Source organism: Neomonachus schauinslandi, chromosome 9, assembly GCF_002201575.2.
Source record: "Neomonachus schauinslandi chromosome 9, ASM220157v2, whole genome shotgun sequence".
Classification (NCBI taxonomy): Eukaryota; Metazoa; Chordata; class Mammalia; order Carnivora; family Phocidae; genus Neomonachus; species Neomonachus schauinslandi.
In genome coordinates this window covers 38,426,306-38,444,933 of record NC_058411.1, presented here as the reverse complement: position 1 = coordinate 38,444,933, position 18,628 = coordinate 38,426,306, and the positions used below count along the sequence as shown (strand labels likewise).

General features: G+C 36.1%; 1 protein-coding gene across 1 annotated transcript in view; it reads left to right on the top strand.

Annotated features, from left to right (window-relative positions):
- Positions 1 to 18,628, top strand: part of SLC38A6 (solute carrier family 38 member 6) — a 63,211-nt gene that overhangs the window by 10,581 nt on the left and 34,002 nt on the right. The window contains exons 4-5 of the mRNA XM_021701440.2: positions 7,226 to 7,278; positions 10,816 to 10,855. Of these exons, the coding sequence (XP_021557115.1) occupies positions 7,226 to 7,278; positions 10,816 to 10,855 (93 nt within the window). The remainder of the gene's footprint in view (positions 1 to 7,225; positions 7,279 to 10,815; positions 10,856 to 18,628) is intronic.

Sequence of the window (18,628 nt, the reverse complement as noted above, 5' to 3'; positions counted from 1 at the left end):
TTCAGAGAGGAGAAACAAAATTCTCATACAATGAATCAAGAACTATAATAGCAAATGACTTCCCAGGAAATACTTTAAATAAGAAGACTATAAAAAAATACCTTCAAAATTTAGGGGGGGGGATGATTTCAGTATAGGAATTCTATACCCAGCAAAACTATCATGTAACTATGCTGGTAGAATAATAACATTTTCATACATTCAAAGACTCAAAAAATTATTTCCTATGCACTCCTACTTCATGAGCAGTGGAGGATGCCATTTACCAAAGTTATGTACTATTGAAGAAATAGGGAATTTAGCACAGGAGAGAAGTAAAGGGAATTCCCAGGACAACTGAGCAGCTGATCTAAAAGCCACCTCCAGATTGGAGTAGCTTTTGCTTTTGCTTTTTTTTTTTTTTTTTTTTTTTTAAGTAGGCTCTGTGGCAGGGCTTGAACTCACAATCCTGAAATCAAGATCTGAGCTGAGATCAAGAGTCAGATGCTTAACTGATTGAGCTACCCAGCCCCCCTCCCCGCCCCCAAGTAGTTTGTTTTTTGTTTTGTTTTGTTTTGTTTTTCACAAAGGCACAGTCATCTTTCCAGGCCGTGCTTGCCTTCAAGATATGTGTTCATGATGACCCTTTTCTTTGTCTTTTTCCTGAAAGGAAAGCCTTTCTCATTTGTCTGGCTCTAATTTGCACTAACAGTACCTGAGTAAGTCAGCAGTGAGGCCTGGTTGTCACAAAAGTCTAAGAATCAAATACTGGAAGATTGAAACAAAGTATTAACAAGGGAAATGAAAGAAATGGATTAGGGAATATGGAGGTTAAGGGAGTTAGAATTGAGAGGAGCTGATGTCTGAATATGGTGAATAAGAGAGAAGGACATGTCTACGGGTATCTCCCAGATTTCTGTTATGAAACACTGGACTAATGATAGTGTCATTAAATGGAGATAAGGACATAGCAGGAAGCATTGATTCAAAGTAAAAATGAGTTCAGCTTTGGATAGGGAGATTTGAAGAATAGTTGACTCTTGAACAGCACAGTTTTGAACTGTGTAGATTCACTTATATATGGATTTTTTTTTGATAAGTACAGTATGGAAAATGTATTTTGTCTTCTTGATGAATTTCTAATAACATTTTCATTTCTGTAGTTTCCTTTATAAGAAGCCAGTATAGGGGCGCCTGGGTGGCTCAGTCGTTAAGCGTCTGCCTTCGGCTCGGGTCATGATCCCAGAGTCCTGGGATTGAGCCCCTCATTGGGCTCCCTGCTCCGCGGGGGGCCTGCTTCTCCCTGTTGCTCTAACTCTGCTTGTGTTCCCTCTCTCACTGTGTCTTTCTCTGTCAAATAAATAAATAAAATCTTAAAAAAAAAAAAAGCAGCTAGTATATAATGTATATAACATACAAAATATGTGTTAATTGACTTATCAGTAGGGCTTCTGGTCAACAGTAAGCTCTTAGTAATTAAGTTTCTAAGGAGTCAAAAGTTATACGCAGATTTTTGACTGCATCGGGTTGGCACCCTAGCCCCTGTGTTGCTCGAGGGTCAACTGTATATCTAGATGGACAGGTCCTCGAACTGAAGCCCAGGGTAGAGGTTCATTCATTTATTCAATACTCTTTTTTTATCTGTTGGGAATACAGAGATAAGTAAGACTTCCTTCCTGAAAAAGTTCATAGTCTAATTGGGGAGACAAATATGTAAGTAAAAAAAATTATAATGGCAGTGTGATGATTGTAGCTATTTGAATATGGGCTAGATATAGTGATAGCCCAAAAGAGGGAGTGATTTGCCTTGTCTGGGTTGGAGGTTGAGGGTCAGTAAATATTCCTGAGGACTGAGCCGAAAAGGAATTTGACTAGGAGACAAGGGAAGAGAGAATATGGCATATAGAAAAGTATGTACTATATATGTTATTCAAGATACCAAAAATAGTTTACTATTTGTGCATGAGTTACAAAAGAGAAAAGAAAACTGAAGAGATAGACAAGTATCATCTAAGGAATTTGGAGTTTTTGCTGAACCAGTGAGAAGCAACTGAGGTGGTTGAAAAGAGTCAAAGAAGATACTGGGATTCACCACTTGCTGCTTCCAAAGAGAATTTTGGTCCTTCCTAGAGCCCACTGAGAAAAAGAGCATAGCCCCTAACTTCCTCTTCCTAAAGTAAGGTTATAGTTCTCTTATTAGGATTTTAATTGTTAACAGTGATGAGGAAATAAATGAGTAAAATATATCCTTTGTGCTCACCATTTTGGGTTTTTTTTTACATAAGCCCTTTAGAGCAGTGGTTCTCAACACTGTCCATTGCAGCACCCTTCTTATTTATTTATTTACTTAATATTTGAGAGAGAGAGAACGAGCATGACCTGAGGGAGGGGCAGAGGCAGAGGGAGAAGCAGACTCCCTGCTGAGTGGGGAGCTGATGTAGGGCTCCATCCCAGGACTCTGGGATCATGACCTGAGTGGAAGGCAGATGCTTAACTGACTGAATCATCCAGGTGCCCCCATTGCAACACCCTTCTTAAAAAAATTCTTAGTGCTCCATTTACTATCTGAAATGAAATTCCTATAGGTATCATAACCCACCTGTGTGGGCTGATTATTTTGTAACTCTAATATGCTTAAATTTTTATTTTTGTTCCATGGACTTCAGAGAGCATCCCTTGACTCTACTATGTGATATATTAGTGCCCCTATCCTTTCTCTCACCTGTCCTCTCCCTATTTCCCATACTTCCCATATTTCCCTGCTGCACCTTTATATTGTCAAGATTGGCAATATTTACTTTCTGTTTTGTAATCATATGTAAGTCATTCACATTTTATCTGTAAGTTGAGTCTAAAAGTTGAAAACTAATGAATAGCATTTATAGGGTAAGATTATGTAAATGTTCACAGCAGAGCCAAGCAGTATATTGGGATCCTAGAACTTTCTCTACACATGCAATATCACAACCTCTGTGCCACTTGAAAGGAGAATGTTTCTAGTATTCTAGTATTCTCTTTTCTTTTCCTTCATCGAATTCTCTAGAATCATGCCGCATTTAGTGGGTAAACTGACATTTAATTACATATTGAGAAAGGTCAGAAGTAGTGATACAGTTACATAGTAGACACTCAATAAATGAATGACCTGCATGACACTATTAGGGAGAAAAAAGGTGAGAGGAAAATGATGGAAAGCACAAGAAAGAGAAGAATTTCAAAATAATAAGGGTGCATTCCAAATGGGCAACTTTCTGAGAATTGAACTGTTTTTGAATAACTTATGTCCCTCAGTTCAGATCCAAAGATAATATTGCTGCTGCTGAAACTTGGGCTTTGTACTGTAACCAGAGTTTATTAATTGTCCTGTTTCATTGAGGAAAAAATACAAAGCAGACGGAACACTGGAGTAACTAGCTGGAAGTATTCCACGACTTTATGGGAAGCAGCTTTCCAAATGATTCGTGTAGAGCCAAACTCTTGGTCTCGCCAAAATAGCACTATCGTGTGCCTTGATGGTACATTAAAGAAGAAATTTTCCCCCAATTTACTTGTTAAGATTTACAGCCTTTCTGCCTCCTGAAAACATAGCATTGATTTCTTTAATATCAAAAAATCATTTCCTAAAATAGATTGCTAACGACTGCTTTCAGTTATTTATTTAAGGAGAATTGTGCCAAGTACTGCTTGTATGGTTTCCTGTAAAAGACTGAATTAATTTTATAATTTTCATAACTAATGTTATTCCTATTCTGTAGGAATATGCTTCTAATGTGACTGGTCATTACCACATCTTATTTTGAGATCTCTCAAAACATTTTCACTTTATAAATAAGATATTGAAACATTGATCATATGAAAGAGCAGAAAAATATACCTTATTAGGAGACCAAATGATACTTTTCTAAACAAGAGATTAAAAGTTGCAGCTTAAATCAACCCCATCCGATATTTGGTGGAGGAAATAGAACTATACAAGGAGTATGGTTTTTAAAGTTCCACCAGCCCATTATGGTCATTGTAGAATATTTGAATGCCCCCCAAAAAAGGAAGACAAAGAAAGAAGACTACATGATCATTGTTACCAGTTTATAGTTCATCCCACTCTTTTTACGTTTTTAATTTATGGATCATATTCAAATCAATTTTTTCTTTCAATATTGACATTTTTCATGTTACCATTAACATAGTTTTTAATGGCTACCTATTATGTATCAGGTATACCTACTATAATATACTTAACCACTTTACCATTATTGAACATTTAGGTAGTTTGTGGTGGGATTTTTTTTTTTTCAGTGTAAATTATGTATGATAATCTTTGCATATAATGTTTTGTGATTTTAGTCTTATTTCCTAAGATGCAAGCTTCTAGGGGTAAAATGTTATATATATATTTTTAAATTTATTTATTTGAGAGAGAGAGAGGGAATGAGTGAGCTGGGGGAGGGGCAGGGAGAAGGACAAGCAGACTCCATGCTGAGCAGCAGCTTGGAGCCTGGCAAGGGGCTTGATCTCACAACCCTGAGATCATGACCTGAGCCAAAATCAAGAGTCGGCCGCCTAATCGACGGAGCCACCCAAGCGCCCCCAAATGTTAAAAATATTTTAAAGACTCATTGTTCAAACTGTATTCCAAACATCATACCAGTTTACACTATTACTAGCATCTTAACTGCCCAAATGATAGAACAGAACTTTAAAAATATTTCACTAGGGTTGTTTGGGTTTATATGTTGAGATGGTCCAGAAAACCATTAAAAATTAGAATATGTAGAGATAAAGCATTTGTCTGACTGTGTACATATTTTAGTAAAGCCTCAATGTTAAGCCAGAAGCCATTATTCATACTCATGATGTCTTAGACATGGGAAAATGCTTCTAATTTTTGCAACATAAAAGAAGTATGATGACAGCAACAAAACTGAATGGCGAGCCAGACGTGCTGATTTGGGAGATAGAGTGCAAGTTTGAAATTGCTAAAATGTACGCCACTACTGTCAGAAGTTGCAAGTACATTTATCTTTATTAAGCTATTAGTTTGATTATATTTTCTGTGATAATAAAGGTTGTGTTGTAATATAAAAATTAATAAATGTTTAATTTATTTAGGTAATTGAAATACCAATTCTTTTTGGAATCCTTCAGTATTATGACTTTTGCTTATGGGAAATTTATTAGCTTTTCATGTTTACTAAATATAAATCTATACTTGTTTTCTGCTGTTCAAAAATAAAGCAAACCTTAGTTAAATTTTTGGATCAGTATCATCTTAATAACTTGCTTATTGACGGAGAACCTCTACATAAGTCATTTTAAAAGCAAGTTATTCAGTATATTCCCATTTGTGACACTGAAAAGGCTCCTTGCTTTAAGTTCTTGGAAGGAAAGTTTTTTTTAAGAAAGAACAGATAGGGGCGCCTGGGTGACTCAGTCGGCTAAGCATCTGCCTTCGGTTCAGGTCATGATCCCAGGGTCCTGGGATTGAGTCCCACATCGGGTTCCCCGCTCAGCAGAGAGTCTGCTTCTCCCTTCCCTCTGCCTGCCACTCCCCCTGCTTGTGCTCTCTCTTTCTCTCTGGCAAATAAATAAAATCTTAAAAAAAACCAGATAATAATTTTAACTATAATATTAAAGAGGAGTGCTAAAATTGAACAATGATGTTCCTTTAATCTCATGCTTTAGTGTCAGATCAGAGACATTCTGGCAACTTGGTTCACATACACATAATATTCAGCAAACTTACCTTCTCAGTGTCAAATTATATAGAAGCTAACATTTAGACAATTTTTTTGGTTTAATATATATACCAAGGCTTTGGAATGTCAAATTTAAGGAATTGTGCCCCTATATAATATTATCAATTATGTTTAGAAAATTAAACTAGTAAAGATTTATTGATTAAAATAATTATTAATTTTTGTGATGACATTCACTTTAGAATATGTATATTTGGAAAAAAGAGTTTTGGCATTTCACAAAGGAGGAAAAAATTCCAGTTCTTCATTTTGTAACTCTGTTTTTTAATTTTTATGTTCTAAAATATATCCAAAATCTACCCCTGTAAGATTATTGTAGAAGTCTTTCATTGTTAAAGTATAAAGGTTCCTACTTATAATCAAATTATATATCCCAAAATCAAAACTAAATTGTCTTTGTTCACTGTGTTTAGCAGTATATAAATACACTTAAAAAAAATACCTGTGTCATCCATCAACTCTGATAATAGATTAAAGTTAATAATTTAAATTTTGCAATTAAAAATGCTATAATTTTTGTTCTTAATTAGTATTTTAGTAATTTTATATTTTCAACATTTCAGTTTTCTTTCCAACTTTGTAGGTGTAACATGTAAAGGCCATAAACGGTTTTTAAATGCTTAACTTTACAAACCTGGTAGTCTTTGTATATAAAAGTACAGAGGAGATTTTTGTTAAGTTAGTGATAATTTAAAGAAAACCCATGTATTTCTTGAGAGAATATATTAAAACTTGCTTTAAAAAATGATGAACCGTATCTTGGACTCAATAGGAAAAGTGTGTTGCTGTACCAAGCCTTAGCATCTGCTAGTCTGCTGCTTTTTAGTGTAAGTACTGTAAGGTTAAGCACTTTTCAGACTATAGGATTACATAAATGTTTTTACTTCTCATTTTTACTGGTGGTGTCATTAGTTAGAACATGAAGCTATACAGGCTAAGGACAAATTGGGTTCTTTTATGAGCCATTTAATTTTCATCTTTTCTGTGCCTGCATTTCTTAAATATCTGGAATAAAAATGTAATTCCATACTCATGATGAAAAAAGAAAGTGTATGCCCTACTAATTATGAGGTAAGGAAAAATGAATGTCTCTGAAAGTATGATACAGCTTTCATACTTTATCTACCTTTATATATGCAGTTTTCAGAGACTATTGCCAGTGAAAGCTTGCTTTTAGATAGTGTAGTATGCAAGTACTGTTGAGGGAGAAGTGGGGTTGTTCTTGAGTGATCAGTGCATTTGAACTACTGTACTGCAGGCTGGGTGGTAAGTAGATAACCTTGCAATTTGCTAAGCTCTACTTATTGTACGACTCTATCCTTACAGACTGTAAGTCTCCAAAAGTTTCCCCCAGCAGTGGTTACTTCTGCTCTAAATTTAATGTGACCATCCAATAGCTGTACGATAGTAGTAGAATAGCTTTCTTACCTTTAGGACTTGGCACACAAATAGTTTTGTGTAAAAGTAAAAATTATAATCTCTCTTAACAGCTGTGACATCTTATGAAGATCTTGGACTCTTTGCATTTGGATTACCCGGAAAGGTAAAATTTTTTTTTTCTCCTTACTGTCTCCAAAATCCAGAGACATTTTTTTTTCCTTCCATTTCTAGTTAAAAGAGACAGGTATATTTAAGAGAAAGAAATTAGGGGATTAAAAGGAAACTAAAGTGAAGAAAGACAGAATGATGGGAACAGGAAGACAAAGAGAAGAAATCTCTCTATATGCCCTTCTGGAAAATGCATCAATAAATTTAATTCGACACTTAAATATATTAGTATTTTTCACCCTAATGAAGGAGAGCAGTGACTTGAACAATTTTAAAGCTGTAACAATGGCCTGTTTTAAGTTTTTTTTTAAATTAATTTTGATTATAGGGGTGCCTGGGTGGCTCATTCGTTAAGTGTCTGCCTTTAGCTCAGGTCATGATTCAAGGGTCCTGGGATAGAGCCCCGCATCGGGCTCCCTGCTCTGCGGGAAGCCTGCTTCTTCCTCTCCCACTCCGCCTGCTTGTGTTCCCTCTCTCGCTGTGTCTCTCTGTCAAATAAATAAATAAAATCTTTTTTAAAAAATTGATTATATTAACTGAGTAAATCCTCATAAAGATAGGAAAAGAAAGAAGCATAGAATTAAGATTATAGCGTGACTATTTACAAAACTGGTAATTAGAAGATTATATTACTTAAGAGCTGAACAGTGCTAAAAGATGATCAAGCTATTCCCTCATTTATAGGTGAGGAAATTAAGGCCCAGAGAAATGAAGGGGCCTATATGTCCACAGTTACTTAAAGCCAGTATTACATTGTAGAACTTCAGACTCTAAATCAACTGCTTTTCCTCCTCAGAATAATAGAAATGACAGCAATATTTATTGGGCATTCGTTTGTGATAGGCATATTAAACTAAATTGAGAGGTAGAGAAAACAGTGTCTTCCTCCACAGTTAATCAGGAGTTAAATATTTTTGTGAGTACTGTAGTACTTTATTTCTGAAGATCTATCATACTTTTAAAACCCATTTTCATGTTGGTTTCAAATAGGACTTTTTCTTTTCATTTGTAAAACTGTTGTTTGTGTTTTGTGTTTGTTTTTAATCTTAAAGATGGCCAAACCAACTTCTAAGAAGTGAGTCTGGGAGGAAAAAGATATAGCTACATGATAGGGGAAAACCTGTATTTACATTCAAATTAACTTTTTTTTAAAGTATAAGAAGAATATTTAAATCATGCTGTGTAGCCTCATGGTTTTAACCTTGTCTTAATAACTTGAAACTTGAACAAAATGGAGAATATGTTACTTGCAGGTAAAGGGTTTTGTTAATCATCCTGGTAACAGTTTCTCTTTCCTGCAGACAGGGATGTTTCATATAATCATGATCAGTTTCCTGTATCCAGTTTAACCAAGGAAGAAGAAAATGTTATTTATACGTATAAGAAAACTCTCAAATTAATTCCATATGATCTATAAATAGGACTCTAAGCATCATCACTGTTACTTCACACTAGTATTTCCTGCATTCCTTGAATAGCAGCAGAATCTAAAAGAATTGAGAGTCCCCTTTCCCTTTCTAAAACTCCAGAATAGTTGCATTATCATTAATGTAGGCACTCAGTTCTTAGGAGGCAGGTGCACAGACAGAGGATACTCTAACTGAGGAGTTGCTGTAAGTTTGCCTTTTTTATACTTCCTCTCCACTTCCACAATTGGGTTGAAACTTTCCTATTTCCAGGGCACCTGGGTGGCTCAGTCGGTTAGGTGTCTGCCTTCGGCTCAGGTCATGACCCCAGGGTTCTGGGATCGAGTCCCGCATCGGGCTCCCTGCTCAGCGGGGAGCCTGCTTCTCCCTCTCCCTCTGCTGCTCCCTCTGCTTGTTCTCTCTCTCTCTCTGTCAAATAAATAAGTAAAATATTTAAAAAAAGGAAACTTTGCTATTTCCTTCTTTCCATATATGATGCAGATATGGATAGGACATAATAAGATAACAGTGTTCTGAGAATTAAAGAAATATTTTTAAATTTGTTGAACTTTTTAAGAAAGATTTTTAAAATTGTCTATAATTTATCTGCTCACCAAGCAAATATTTATTGAGTAAATACCATGTGCTATTCATTATAGTAGGCACTGAAGGCATAGATAGGTAGATAGACATACTGACTTTGTAGATCTTAAGTGCTTAAATTCAGCACTTAAGATGGAAAGATAATCATGAATAAGTTGATCTTACTGTTTTTTGCAATATATTAGTAGAAATCAAAATTTCATGTATGATAGCAGTAGCTATCAATTGTATATAAAAGTGTGCAAAAGTTCAAAATAGTCTTCACAAATAACTATGACATTTTGTAACTAATTTTTAAAAGAGTTGACATGCAAAGTTTCTTCTGGAAAAGTTAGAGTGCCAACTACTCCATCATTAGCCCTACTCTGCAGACCCCAAGGCCTCTAGTGTTTCCAGGATAGGCAAATGATGTACCACTGATGGAATTCCTAGTAGAGGGGAGTCTGAGAGGTGATCTGTTCCCAGTCCATGAACTGAATGATCCTAGATAGCTAGGCCACTCCAAATATCCATTGGGGGTGCAGATCCACCAAGACTTATGTGATTGAAAGGCCCAAGTGGAAGTAGAATATCTAGTCATTTCCTTTGAGTACATCTGATTACCAAGAATGGATAAGGTGTCTTGAGTTTCCCAGGAAGCTCATCCGAATCACAAACCAGCAAACCTACAAGCTGAACTTAGTCCTTAGGCATATTTGGTTTGGCCTACATTTTCTTATTTTTAACTGATTGCCAACTAAGAGTTATGAAATTTTGAAAGAATTCAGTTTCTGACTTTCCTTGAAAAATTAATGAAATGTAGAAGCTAGAGCTACATTGGATCCACATTCTCACATGCCAGCAGCTGGCCAGAGCTGAGCGGCAGGTGCCCCATTTTGAAAGGGGAGGAGTTCTCCAATAGACTACAGTCTTCACGACCTTCTTCTTTCTTACACTAAGCCCACTCCATATTCTTGATTTTGAAATAGTTTGCTTAAAATTTCAGATCTGAGAATATGTGGGCTCTAGAGTTTTCTGCTCTCGACTTCACTAATTCCTGGGACAGGATGTTCAAAAGCTTGTTTTTTGCCATGCTAACACACTCAGGAGACTATATAATTTCCTTCTATGCAAAACAGCATCCTCACAGCACACCTCAAGCTGTAGCAGTCGACCTACTAAAGCAATGTCTCATTTTACCTCCTAAAGCAGTGAAAAAGGGAGAATGAGACCAGATAGATTTAATTTCAATTTTTTGCTACTTTGATAATCACCAATTACTAGTTTTTAATACTTTTAACTGTTTAAAATGACTGCCAAGAAAATTTTCAAAAGCATTCTTTATGGTAACTATGGAACTATTAAAAAAGGGCTTTTTATGTGATGATAATTAGTTTTATGTATTACAAATGGCTGACAATGTATTCTTTTCAATTTCTCTTCACTTCTGCATCTGTTTTTTAGTAATGGGTTATTGGATTTTAGTAAAATACTGATCCTTTTATTTCTTCTTTCATCCTGTGAATACATTTATTCTTTTATAGGTGGCAGTAGCAGGCACCGTCCTAATTCAGAATATTGGAGGTAAGAAACTGAAAGTGCACTGCTTATGCATAAATGTGATGGCAGTGATTTCTTCCTTTTGTTTATTGCCTTACTACAGGTCTAGCTGGGAACCTGAACCTCTGCACACATAGATATCTTCAGAAAACTTCAGCGTTGTCCTCATTACTCTCTTTTTTTTAAGATCCTTTTTATTAGCAGTCCTTGTAAGACAGTAGCTTCTAAATTTAGTTTCAGGTAAATCCTTGCTTTCAGTCTTGTTATTAGGTCTGCAATACACCTCTAAAGCATTGGCTTTCTGTACTTGTGATAGTGGTAAGGTACAGTTCGGAAAGATTCTCCAGGTGATTCTGAAGTATTTCCCCTCTACTTTTGTCCTCATTATGGCATTGGTATATACTGCTTCAGAGGGAGTGACATTTCCTGGGCTGTGAACAATCTGGTGTAGATAAGCAGTGTCCTCTTATAACCAAGAAATTTAAAACGACAAGGTAGTTTAAAAAATAAACGAACCTGGGGCGCCTGGGTGGCTCAGTTGGTTAAGCATCCAACTCTTGATTTTGGCTCAGGTCATGATCTCAGGGTCATGAGATTGAGCCCTGCATTGGTCTGTGTGCTGGGTGTGGAGTCTGCTTAAGATTCTCCCCCTCTCTCTGCACCCCTACCCTCTCTAAAAAATAAAAAAATAAATACGTAGTAAGTAAGTAAATAAATAAACAAACCTGAAGCAAATAAGAACCGTTCTCACATTTATCTTGTATCTTGTTTTCATTAAAAAAGATCCCAATATCCAGAACCATGTAGAAACAAAAATTACTGTTAATTATAGACAGTTACTAACTAAATGTATTAAACATTTAAATCCAAAATATGGGAGTCGTGTTTGTATATGTTGTAAAGAAGTTATATAGTGCTGGGGCGCCTGGGTGGCTCAGTCGTTAAGCATCTGCCTTCAGCTCAGGTCATGATCCCAGGGTCCTGCTTGTGTTCCCTCTCTCGCTTTGTCTCTCTCTGTCAAATAAATAAATAAAATCTTAAAAAAAAAGTTATATAGTGCTGAACAAGGTCTTAATTTTCTTTTACCATTTACTGGAGGACTAAATAAATGCTATTAGGTTAAAGGAAAACACACAGGGAAGGTTGACATGCATTTTGGACCTTACACAAGGTTGTATGGTCAGAGTAATTTTAATCTTATTTCTTATGTGTAATAGTTCAAAATAATTTAAAGATGACAGCTTTAATAAAGTTCAACTCTGATACTCAAGAGATCTGAGCTATTTTACTTTTAAGTAGTACTCAACCAAATTCCATCTTTAATGGGTTTCTTGGTCAAGGAAAAAATTAACATTCCAACAATAAATTATACTTGCTATTGTTTTGGGAATCCTGAACATTCATGTTTAATTCTTTGAATGTTCATGGAAAAAAGAGAAGAATGCTTTCGTGGGTGACATACCAAATAATCTCCTTCTAACATACATTACTTCATCTTCACACTAAAAGCCAATAAGCAGTCTCTTCCTTTATGAATTTGTATAATGCCATTGATCTGCTTTAGAATAATTTTTCTTATTTTAGCAAATATAGTTGCTTAAGTATGCACTTGTAATGTCTAATACGAGTGTATATATATATGTTTTTGAAGATTGTATTTATTTATTTGAGAGAGAGGGAGAGAGAGCATAAGCAGGGGGAGCAACAGAGTAGGGGGAGCAGCAGAGGGAGGGAGAAGCAGGGGGCCTGATGGGGGAACTCGATCCCAGGACCCTGGGACCATGATCTGAGCCGAAGGCAGACGCTTAATGACTGAGCCACCCAGGTGCTCCTAATACTAGTGTATATTTTAATATTTTCAGTCCCTCATTACTCTATGTTATTACTAAGAACCATCACATTTTGTTTAGGTTAGGTTGAACAATTGTTTGGCATTTTATGTAGAATTTTTTTTTTTAAGATTTTATTCATTTGAGAGAGAGCGCTAGTGCGCGCATGAACAAATGAGAGGAGCAGAGGGAGAAGCAGACTCTCCACTGAGCAGGGATCCCGACTTGGGGCTGATCCCAGGATCGGAGATCATGACCTGAGCCGAATATATAGTATATATATATATGAATATGTATATTTCATATATATATATATATGAAAATATATAGTATTTTCAATCCAGGAATTTGGATCCAAATGTGTGACCTTGTCAAAATGCCCACTGTTGTATTCTTGGTACCCTTCACTCTGATCCCTTCCTTGTTCTCTAATCTTGTATCTCTTACTGTACATGATCTATTTTAGCACTTTTTATTAGATTGAAGCTATTTCTGTATATGCTTTTCTCCCCTACTCTCTTGTAAGCTCTTCCAGGGCAAGGATTAGGTCTCATTTCTTTTTGTACTCCCAGAACCTAGCACAATACCTAGGGCTTGATAAACCTTTGTTGAACTGAACAGAGCTGAATATGATTTGTATGAGCTATGTCCAAGTACTTTTTAATATCCTACATATATTTATCAAGAAAGAGAAAAAGGAATGGCTAGACTGATCACTAGCTTTAAATATTTGAAAAGCTGAACACAAAATTTTAAAAAGTTCTAGAAAAAGAATGTCCTAGAAAGGATTCCTGCATCTGGTGGAAGGTAAATCATCAATTCTCTCAACTCTAAGTATGTTGATGTGCTTGTTTGCTTTATATTATTATAATCTTTTTTAAGAAAAAGTGACTTAAGGTCCCTGGGTGGCGTTGTCAGTTAAGTGACCAACTCTTGGTTTCTGCTCAGGTCATGATCTCATGGGTTGTGAGATTGAGCCCCATGGAGATTACCTCTCCCTCTGCCCCTACCCCCACATGTGTGTGCACTATCCCTCAGTCCCTCCCTTTCTCTCTCTCTCTCTCAAATAAATGTCTTTAAAAAAAGAAGAAAAATTGACTTAGAGACAGTCACAGTAATTTTTTTTTTTTAAAGATTTTATTTATTTATTTGACAGAGAGAGACACAGAGAGAGAGGGAACACAAGCAGAGGGAGTGGAGAGGAAGAAGCAGGCTCCCGGCAGAGCAGGGAGCCCGATGCGGGGCTCGATCCCAGAACCCTGGGATCATGACCTGAGCCGAAGGCAGACACTTAACGACTGAGCCACCCAGGCGCCCCAGTCACAGTAATTTTTAATGTCCCTCAAATTCAGAAAAGCTGATAATGTTTAGTTTTTAAAATAATGTCCTCATGATTTTCTTCATATTGGCTAAAAGTTTATTTATTGAGCCCACTAAGTAATAACTGAAACGTATTTTCAGAGCTGTCTTCTGTTGTCTTAGCCAGATATGCATAAATCATTCCTTTATTATAATAGAAGTAGAAGCTTGCTCTTGTGAGCAGAACACTGGGTTGGAAGTCAGGTACCTTGAATTCTGTCTACTCCTGTCTGTGCCACCGGATAGCCATGTATCTTGGGGAAATCCCTCCCTCACTCTCTTGGCTTCAGTTTCCTCTTAGCTAAATTGCTGTGGGAATAGGATGGGTAACAGGGACTTAAGGTCCCTTCTTACCCCAAAATTCTACTTCTAATTTGGCACTTTGGGAGGCATGTTAACTCCTTCAGAGTATTGAAATATTTTTATTACAGGTGGTTCAGTAGGAGGGTTATACTTGGTTCAAAAGATGATGTGGTCTTTTCTTAGGTAATTCACAAATCAACTGTTGCTCTAAAAGCTTTCATGGATGCTGTTCTTTGTCAGAAAAGGGGAGTCTCAGTTTTTCAAACTTCCCTTTACGGCAGCTGCTGAGCCTCTGGGGTTAAAGTTTAGGGACTCGAGCCTTAAGAAAGAGTTTTTTGATTGATATAAATTGGTTCTGTGGAAGTCCTAAACACTTACTAGGCCATGTATGCTTGTGAAGTAGCAGCATACTGATTTGGGAGGCTCTTAATTATGTTGTGCGTATGACTTATATAATGTTATTTCTTCAAAATGGATTTTGCCTTTTTTCTTAATTAGAAACATGTTGGATATTTATAAGATGATATGAAGTGTATAGCATCACATTAAATTTTTATACTTCTTACATGCCCATCTGCATGTAATCTGGTTCTGATACCATTTTCTGAAAGATAGGATGATTATTATTAGTATAAATTGTCTGAGTTTTTGCCCTGATTGGTTAGAACTGAAAAATGGATATAATATATCCTATCTAGGTCAAACATTCTACTAGACACTTTAATTGTACTTACAACTTTTTTTTTTTTTTTGAGAGAGAGAGCGAGCAAGCAGGGAGGGGCAAAGGGAGAGAGAGATTTTTAAGCAGGCTCCAGGCAGCACGGAGCCTGCCAAAGGACTCCATCTCACAACCCTGAGATCATGACCTGAGCTGAAATCAAGTTGGATGCTTAACCAACTGAGCCACCCAGGCGCCCCTGTACTTAAAACTCTTCAACGGAGATGATGTTATCCTCATCTTACAGAGGAAGAAGTCAGTGCGTAGAGGGGATAAATAACTTACTTACCTTTACCCCTTAATAAAGCTGGGACTCAATTTCGCTGTTTACTTCTAAAGCCTTTATCCTTCTGCTGTGATACAGTGTGTGAAAACCTGTGAAAAGAATAAATATTGTGGATTTTTTAAACTCACTGGGGATAGGAACTATGTGTTTTTATTCGTTTTCCTAACTTGACCTAAGTTCTGGTAGAGGAACTCAGTAAATAATATTTGTTGAATTTTAAAATTTCTACTTAAAAGTCTAAGATTTTGCCTCAAAGAGATAATTTTATATACTATACAAATGATAGAAAGACTTGAAAACTCATAGAGTGATTTGTAGATTGGAATTACATAATTTTAAAAGGCTGAAAGTAAGAGGAGAGTTCGATCTTGTGTAAAATAGAATATAAATATTTTGAAATCTGTTTTCAGGTTAAATAATCATGTCTTAGATTAATGCTTCCTAACTCTTCTGTTCTTTGTAACATTTAAACATTTTCAGTTTTCTTAGGATTCTATGCCCCTGATGAATCTATGAGAAAAATGGAACAGAGAGACCTTTCAAAATGATTATGAATTGCTCTTGATCAGTATTTGTTACATGGATGTTTCAGTGAAGACCCAGTTATTCCCTATATCTCCTTATTACATAAATTAAGTAATTTGCTCATTCATTTATGTTCTTAGTACCTAGTACATAGTAGGCATTTAGTAAGTAATATTATAGGAAGAAAGGAAGGAATAAGAGAAGGAGAGAGAGAGAAGGAAAAGCCAGCAACCTGGCTCGGTGCTTCTTTAGGAGGAAGGGAATTGATCAGCTGGGAAGAGGAGACCATGGAATATATTAGTGAGTATATAGTTTCTTTAGGAAGAATTTACTGTCAGAACTTACAGGAAACCTTTTTTTCCCCCAGCATCAATGAGGCACCAAGTATTAGTCACAGGGCATTGATGTAGTCTAACAAATTGATTGGAAAAATATAGTGTCTTTGAATAGTCTCTAAACTTTATGATAGAAAAAAATGTGACTCACTAAATTTAGCACTCTTGTCCTAAGCTTATGGAAACCTTTGTCTTTGGAATTTGGAGAGCCCTCTAGCAAGTATTTTACTACTTCCAAGCAATTCCTGATCTCTTCCCCACAATCATGAATTAGGGGACTGAAATAAGTCCTAGTGATAGCCCTCGGCTGCCCATTTCCTCGGTCGCTGGAGTGGCATTTGCTGAGAGTCATTGCTGCTGGGACACAAAGTCAGAAAAGAGACATCTGGAAATTTTAATATTTAATGCTGTTACAGGCAAGACAACTCTGGCTTAGTGTTTGAATTTGGTAGGCTACTAGCAAAAGGAGTAAGTGCCCTAGTAGCAAGTAAGTGTACGTAGCTTCCACGTGGTTCCTCTAGCTGTGTTGCATTATGAGATTCTTTTCCTAAAAACCAAAGTAAGTAGTTAGTTTCACATTCATCTGAACTCTTGAGATAGACCACTTAGTAGGCTAAAATATTCCTAGAAACCAAACCATAAACCCCAGATCATTTTTAATCAGACCAGAGAAAGTCCTGTGAAGTAGAAGTACACGATAAAGTGAAGTTAATTGAGTGTGGAAAGGTGGGTGGCTCTGAGGAGTAAGTTAAATCCTTACTTTGCTCTTTATAAAATATGAAGGACCACTATCGATAGCATGTTAGTTCTTTAAAGCCCCAATTCCTTAAAGGAGATTAAAGATCGAGTCACTGATACATATTGTGAAAGTAGAGCCCTAAACATTAGTAGTCTTACTGGAACTTCCTGAAATTGCTAGAATGATCCAGATTTTCCAGTCTAGCACAGATCCTATGAACCTTACTCCAGCAGTCTTGATTAACACCTCAGTTTGGAAAACTTAAGAGAAACTCTGCTCTGCAGCCCTTTCTTGTACTCAAGCAGCACAATTTCTAAATCCCATAATCAGGTATAAATAAGATCATTTTCAGTTCAGAACTATAAAAATTTCAAATTCTCAGTATTTTTAAAATTCATGATTTAGTATAGATAAATTAGGAACTATTTAGTTTTATTTTCTGCCCTTTTTTTAAAATAGGATAATGAAGTCATTTTAGATGTTTATTATAGTTTGTGCTGTCCCCTGGGAGACTGGGATTGGGCGTGCTGTTACAACGCCATCTGCTGGTCAGCTCATCTGTAGACATACTATAGCTTCTTTGAGCCTGAACAGTACTGTCCAGAAATTCTAGAAAGCACAGCTTTAGAATAGGAAAGATATAGGAAATTTGGAAGGAGATTTTTTTTTTCCCCACAAGTACTTCCTTTGATAAAATTTACTGGCAACACGTCGCTTTAAAAAGGTTTTGAGGGGCGCTTGGATGGCTCAGTTCAAGGTCTGCCTTCAGCTCAGGTCATGATCCCAGAGTCCTCGGGTAGAGCCCCACATCGGGCTCCCTGCTCAGCGGGGAGCCTGCTTCTCCCTCTCCCTCTGCCTGCCGCTCCCCCTGCTTGTGCTCTCTCTCTCTGTGTCAAATAAATAAATAAAATCTTTTAAAAAATTTAAAAAAAGATTTTGAAGTAATATATTTCTTAGTAATAATTTTTTAAATTATTTATTGAGTATAGTTGACACACAATGTTACATTAGTTTCCAGTGTACAACTTAGTGATTTGACATGTTTATACATTATGCTCTGTTCACCTCAAGCATAGCTGCCATCTGTCCTGTTACATTGCTATTACAGTATCTTCCACTGTATTCATTATGCTGTACCGTTTATTCCTGTGACTTATTGAAATTTATTATAGGATTTCAGAATTGTAGATATTCTGCTCCCATTGTGTTCAAATTTAAGATCTTATAAATGATAAAACAAAGATAAGTATTTTCCTAGGGTTATGGGGAAAATTTTCCTCTATATATTTTGATTTCCATTTATGAGCAAATTAAGGAAATGACATTTTGGGGGGTTTTAGAAAAAGAGATTGTGTTGTGTACTATTTTGAGTGGGGATAGACTTTCACTGGCATTTGAACATTTAGGAGGAACACCAGGTTAATCAGATGTGTTGAATAGAATAAACCTGTTGCTATCCATGACTAAAAACATGTTTGAAGTAAAATTGAATCTCTCAGACGGAAAGGCAAACTTATTATTTCTTCCCATAGTACATCTGTTTAGGGCTGGCTGACTAATCCTTTAAGAAGTTGCTGAACTTCTTCCAAGTGCTGAAAACCTAATTCTGTTTTTAAAATAGCTGTATGTAATCTTATCTTCATATGTGCATTTTAAGAGTTTAACAAAAAGGATAATTATTTTTGCAAACTAATGATTTCTTA